This window comes from Melitaea cinxia, chromosome 8 (assembly GCF_905220565.1).
Source record: "Melitaea cinxia chromosome 8, ilMelCinx1.1, whole genome shotgun sequence".
Taxonomy (NCBI): domain Eukaryota; kingdom Metazoa; phylum Arthropoda; class Insecta; order Lepidoptera; family Nymphalidae; genus Melitaea; species Melitaea cinxia.
Window position 1 is genome coordinate 1,836,178 of NC_059401.1, and position 7,017 is coordinate 1,843,194.

The 7,017-nt window shown below is 35.4% G+C and overlaps 1 protein-coding gene across 1 annotated transcript; it reads right to left on the bottom strand.

The window, feature by feature from the left end:
* Positions 1-642: 642 nt before the first annotated feature.
* Positions 643-7,017, bottom strand: LOC123655771 (glucose dehydrogenase [FAD, quinone]-like). Its single transcript, XM_045591525.1, has 3 exons — positions 6,888-7,017; positions 2,899-3,032; positions 643-2,208 (listed from the first exon to the last, which is right to left on the bottom strand). The coding sequence occupies exons 1-3, from the start codon at positions 7,015-7,017 to the stop codon at positions 643-645; spliced, it is 1,830 nt and encodes a 609-aa protein (XP_045447481.1).

Here is a 7,017-nt window from a genome sequence, read left to right on the forward strand (position 1 = left end):
AATTAATTTTACCGTTTTTCTATAAAGTGTAAATTAGTCTTAAGTAATTTATTTATGTTGTAAGTATATTGATTAACAGCTGCTTTATTTGATTCATCGTTATATTTTTTTTTTTGTGACTCCCGAAGATTTTAGACTTAACGTCATATAGTTTAGTGGAATGTCGACTGAATTGACAAAATACTACAACTGAATACGAATTCAGAAAAAATTTGGGTACTGATATCCTTTTAGAGGCAATAGCATATCTCCTTTTATTGTAAGTCAACTAAACTATCTGGTGGTAAAAAATATGCAGTTTACAATTCTCTGTTAATTAAATGTTAATATATAATAGGTGTTTTTTCTAGTAAATGGTGAAATTAATTGTTTAAAACATACGATTTTCTATATTGTTTTTGATTGTATAAAACAAGTGTCGAGATCTAAAATAAAACTCAAAAGGAATCCTGTAAAAGTACTTTTATTAAACCCGTCCTTTAAAAGGTCATATGCCTTTTTTAACTATGTAAAACGATAAACACAACTTCGCCATGACAAGGCCTTCAAAAATTGTAAGGGTGACTGATTTCGTTTTTGGTTTTATGCATGCCTTGTTCTTCAATTTCTACCCCTTTTAGTAATAAAATGTCATTTAAGGAGTTAAACTCTTTTCGCACAGGCATCAAAATGTTGTACTTCACTCTTATCACTACATTGGTCACGTAAGACATTATCACTTTTAATCATATCGGATGCTTTTTCAGCAATCATCAAAACTGAAGCGTATGTATTACCGCTTATTATTGTTGGCATTATACTCGCATCGACTACTCTTAAACCTTTAACGCCTCTGACTCTTAATTTTTCGTCTACCACGCCTTCTCCATCAGGACCCATTGCGCATGTTCCTGAATAATGAAATTGTGACGCTGCCAAATTCAAAACATAACATTCCCAGTATTCTTCGCTACCAAATTTAGTTTTCTCACACTCTTTAACGTTTAAATCAATAATTTCTGAATTTATATCTTTAAAATATTTTGTGCTTGTAATATCAGTGAAGTCTTTAACGCTTTTTGCAAATTTCCTCAAGTCATCGTTGTTTGAAAAATATCCAGCGTTAATCATTGGTCCATTGTCTGGATTATTAGTTTTGAGTTGGACAGTTCCTCTCGATTTAGGGTGGAGAAAAGATATCAATGTGAATAAGATATCTCGATGGGTTGTGGAGTTTGCCATAGCGATACAAATTTCATCATTCCATTCGAATACTTGGGAACATATCAGCGCTGGTAATAAAGAACCGCTTTTGATGGGAATCGCCGTAACTTGGTAGTCTGGAAATTTTTGGTCCTTGTCTAACGCCACTAAACCCATTATAGTAGCAACAGGTAGATGGTCAACTTGAGTCAAAACTCTAAAATTGTCCATGAAAAATTTCGAATCATTTCTGCTTGTTAAAAGAAGAGGGACTAACATGTGATCTTGCAAATTATAGCCAACATTAGGAATATCAACCCGAGTTTCAATGTTAACTTCTTCTAAATGTTCTTTTGGCCCAATTCCTGATAGCATTAATAATTTAGGGCTATTTAAAGAACCAGCGGAAATTATGATTTCGTTTTTTGCAAATATTCTTTTTTTAACATTATTTTCATTAACTTCTACGGCAATAGCTTTTTTATTGCTGTCCAAAATTATTTTGGTGGCAACTGTTTTTTTAAGTATATGTAAATTTGATCTGTTCATGATTGGTTTTATGTATGCTAGTGACGAGCTTTGGCGGCGATGTTTTTGACTATCGATCGTGAAGCTTGGTACATAATACCCAAGCCGATTGAAGCCGTTTGTGTCAGCTAAGATGTTGTGCCCCTTTTCTTTAAATGCACTAAAATATTCTTTGGTTTCATGTTCCCACAGTGGTTGTGATACACTAAGGTAACTGTTAGAATCTGATTTTGTGTTTGATCGTTCGATTTTTATGAAATATTTGATAACTGTAATCCAATCCCATCCTGTATTCCCTCGTTCCACCCAATCTTGGTAGTCTTCCTCATTTCCTTTCACGTAGTACATGTAATTGACACTGCTAGAACCTCCGAGGCTTTTTCCTTGAATGGTGTGGATTTTCTTCCGCTTATGCGTCTGCCCGGAATAGCCATCGTCTGTCGTGTAGTATCCCCAATCGGGTAATGTTGCACCAAGCAACACAGATACACCTGGGATCTGAAAACCAATTGAAAAGAAATAAATTACTAATAATTCCAACCGACTTTTAATTTATTGATGAAATATAAACATCATCTAAGAAGGCATTTATTCAGTGGCGTAGTGTGGGGTTTTGTAGGGGCCCACCGCAAATTTAGTGCCCCTACCTAATTGTATTTTTTTTATTTAATTAGGGATCGTTTATTAATCACCCGATATGTTTATTAGCCACTTTTTGAACCCCTACCAGTCCTTAGTGATATGTGGTGAGGCTTTAGATTACCCCCTCATCTGCCCAAAATCACGTTTCTTTTTGCAAACCCTATCTTTGTTGGATGATCAGGTATAATCTGATTAACTCTTGGAAAATTAGGCACTTTGTAACACGATGTTACTTATTTTCAGACAGACATAAAGCGTGGTATATGTTGATTGTTTTTTTGAAATTGCGCTTTTGATGATCAATAAATACACGTGATGTCTCAGTAATGTTATCCCTTATCTGTTAACGTTACTTAAAATTTGGACGTGTATTGGATTTATTTTTTTGTCAATCGGGGTAATTTTACCCTTTGGTTTCCTCCAAGGGCCATGGCTCCCCCGGCACCCCCAGGCTACGACGCTGCATTTATTTAATGAAACTGACATTTAGAGCGCAACATAAACACGTTATTTTTAAAAATTTTACGTTTTGGACTTTATAATTACTTCTGATACATATGGAGGATCATCTCCAGCCTCGATGAGGAGCACGCTCCAGTTGCGAACTTCTGTGAGCCGGTTGGCGACTACGCAGCCCGCTGAACCTCCGCCCACGATCACGAAGTCGAAACTTTGACCATCTAAAATGAATAATATGGTGTAGGTACATGAAAATACTCGTTGCAAACCACATTCAAATTTAAAAAAGGAGATATTTATATTTCACTTAGTGGCTATTTTATATTTAAATCAACCCACAATAGTCACATTTTTCAACGCTTTGCATGTAATATTTTCCACTTGAGTGCCTTCGTCCACGTTTTAAACAAAATCTCATGCAAAATTTAGGTATGCGAGGTCTCACGAGATAAGATTGTTCGTACCTTGATATGCGTTTTTTTATAGTATGTTATTTTTGAATAACAAAACTACCAGTTCCCACAAAGTCTAAACGCAAAATTAAAATGATTTTCGTTTAAAACTGAAAGTATTATACATTTTTTATTTCTTTTATAAATAGAAGAACACAGGGTGAAATTGACTTGCTCAAAACTTGCAGCTTCAATATTCAATATTCTTACTGTTACTGGCATCCATAGGTTATGGTATTCCCTTGCCGACATGTGGATCGTAATTTTGTTTATCGCCCAGCGAGTTAAAAAAATAAAATGGTCTTAGTAAAGATGACTAATCTCTTCCTATATATAAAACAAGTAGGTATGCCATTTTAACTAGTGTTGTATTGTCGCTTTAATTCGACATAGGTTTTGTAACTAATTTTGAACAGACGGTTATTTGAAATATAATGAAAGGTTTTAGAAAGTCTTGTTGAAGGCTTGTGTATTTAAAATGAATTACGATAGCAAAAAAGATTTTAATAATTAAATGGTCCCTAAATTCCGAATCGATGAAGTAAATGTCAAGCAACAGTTCTACTGTCAAATCGTAAGCTCTGCTGAAATTTTTTATTTGGATCCAGATAACCCAGATTTATAAATTGTATGAAAATTTGGTTTTTTTTAAATGTATAGACTAGCGCTTGACTGCGATCTCACCTGATGGTAAGTGAAGATGCAGCCTAAGATGGTGCGCGCTTGCCTAGAAGATGCCTACTCTTGATTTAAATCCCTGTTTCAAACACACAATAATTTACAATAACTTCCCATACAAATCATCGTTTTTTATTTGGAATTTTCAGCAGGGAGTTCATTTGAAAAGTTTAAAGATAAATTAACATTTTATCCCTATAACTTATATAATAAACGTTTTGTTTGTCATTATTCTTGTTCTCTAAAATAAATTTTTGATGACCTTTATGAAAAAAAAAAACCGTTGGCGCAACGGTCACAGCCATGGATTGTACCTGTTGCACTGGCGGTTGCGGGTTCGACCCCCGCACATGACAAACATTTGTATTGGCCATACAGGTGTTTACCGTGGTCTGGGTGTTTTTGCAGTCATTGTAAGTCTCCCCACCGTGCCTCGCAGAGAACGTTAAGCCGTCGGTCCCGGTTGTTATCATGTACACCTGATAGCGATCGTTACTCATAGTAGCGAATATATCCGCTAATCCGCATTGAAGCAGCGTGGTGGATTAAGCTCTGATCTTTCTACATGGGGAAAGAGGCCTATGCTCAGTAGTGGGATATTACAGGCTAAAGCGCGACTATGAAAATGTGTCCTTGATTGTTTTTTTATTTTAATGTTACAATTCATCGTTTTGGCGCCGCGCTAAACGCAAATACGTAATATAATTGTGAAGGTATCCGTAGTAAATATATATCTCAGGGAACTGGAAGGCCGATATTTTTGTCTTCTATATACTTTAAGAAGTAACGTATTTAGATGAATCCTCTAAAGTACAAATTCAAGAGCATGTATTATGAACAAGTGTTCGTTAAAAACAACACTAATAATAAGATCATAGTAATTAATCGATATAATTTCGAAAACAAAGTGTCTAAGATCTGTTGACACAAAATTCAACCAATCAAAGGCGCAAAATCTTTGCAGAATCTTGGTGTGACACTCGCATACAGATGCTAAACAATGTTTTAGAAACAAATTGTAATAAGTCATAAAATGTTATTGGTAGAGATGCCACGAATATTCGGCAATTATTCGGTATTCGGCTATTCGGCCTCTTTTTTTCGGTATTCGGCCGAATATGGTTAACCATTTGGCCGAATACCGAATAGCAATTTTTTTATTACTTACTAACTGTTTTTCCGCAACTTCGCGTAAATTATAGCCCATGTCCTTTCTAAGGCTCTAGAGTATCTGTGTACCAAATTTCATTTAAATCGGTTCAGCAGCTTGGGCGTGAATTCACGATAAACAGATTTACTTCCTTATTTATGATAAAATACAGTAAGGATTACCAAATAAATTATGAAAAAACTCAAAATATTACTCACAAAGATATTTATTTAACCAAAAAAGAACTTACAAATTAATATTTAAAATCTACCAGTGATAAGAAACAAACACAACAAACAAACTGCCAGTTTATTGTCTTCACTATAAATTTCATAATAGTTCCAAATAGGCGATTTCTTATTAAATTGATTCATTTTGCTTTTTTCGAACAAACGGTGATATTTCTTATGGTAATCAATAACATTAAATGTTATAAGTATTTCAGTAGGTATACAGTACGTACGATGCACCAACGACCAACAAATAAAGCAGGTTGTAACACGACCGTGAAGTACGTATTACTTCAGCGATGCAAGTTTAAACTCGTACGATGACGAGTTGTGTCTTGTCGCCCGCGAAAAGTACTAAGTGTGGCCGAATACTCGGCTGCCGAATGTTCGGCGCTTCGGCCAAGAGCCTCGCCGAACATTCGGTATTCGGTATTCGGCCAAATTACTATTCGTGGCATCTCTAGTTATTGGTGTCAGATAAGATAAGATAGGTCAAGGATTTGGCTCCTCGTTTAATAAAAATATAAAGAATCTATTGATTTTTGTTCGCCTGGAGCGAAGTAGGAATGTCAAATAATAAAAAAATTAAATAGAATTAGACGCAAAAAAACTCTGTCGTTTTCTTACTATATGGTGACAGTTTGGCTATAAATAAATTGGATTTAATAAAAGATATTGAAAATATAAAGATAAAAATAAAAGTTAACGCATATCTAATTGAAATCGAATCACCTTATTATTTTTTGCTTATTTTGCGTAAATCAGTGTATATCAGAATGTTACTAATATAAAATGTATCGCAATATTGTAACGTTACATGCAAGAGTACACAAAATGCATAAATCGCCAACTGGTTTAACAACTATTGCTTACTTACGAAGAGTAGGTACTGAGACTATCTTAACACTTTACGTAGGTGTACTATAGGCCCATTCAGTTGTTGTAAAAAAAAAATTAGCAGTATCACATGGTTATAGCACCGCAGATCCGCCCAAACCGGGGCACCGTACGTCGACATACTCCGGCAGACTACGAAATATAGCTGCCTGCAGGAGCGCTGGGTCATCCGAGGTATGGTTATAGCACCCTACTCCAATAAAATTTAATTGCGCTGGGCAACCTACATTCGAGCTACAGCCACAGAATAAAAATGCTAACATCTTCCTCTGAACGGATATTTACACCCGAACCGAACCAAAATGAAATCGCCTGCAAATATTTCATTGCTTGTCATAGACTAACTCTCCACAGGGTGTTGGAGGTTTGGTATCATTATACTTACCCTACCCTTGGTACGCAGCTTATAGTATATCAGTTCAGCACCACATTTATACAAGACAAATATTTACAAAAAAAAAAATCTGATCCAAGCGGTCAGAAAATGTAGTAGCGTCGTCGAGGAAGCCTCTGAACTACTACACCAGAAATATTTTCCAATGTCTACAACTGTTAACATACGCTACGATTCAACCTATAACATCCCACAGCTGGGCATAACCCTCTCTTTCTACACGTAGGACTAAGATAAATGCTACAAATAATTAAAAGTAAATATGTATAACATACCTATAACATTCGCGTTCTTTGGGTAATTCTGTGGATACAGACTCGATGTTATTATGAGAACAGCGATCTGGACGAACGTGAGGACTGGCACAAGGATCTTCACTTGAAAATGAGCCCATATGAACCACAT

Excerpts from the sequence above, each read along its gene's own strand:
- LOC123655771 (XM_045591525.1), bottom strand. The coding sequence starts at position 7,017 with ATGTGGTTCATATGGGCTCATTTTCAAGTGAAGATCCTTGTGCCAGTC. Across the intron at positions 3,033-6,887 it reads AAAGAACGCGAATGTTATAG|ATGGTCAAAGTTTCGACTTC; the intron begins GTATGTTATACA and ends TATTCATTTTAG. Across the intron at positions 2,209-2,898 it reads ATCCTCCATATGTATCAGAA|ATCCCAGGTGTATCTGTGTT; the intron begins GTAATTATAAAG and ends ATTGGTTTTCAG.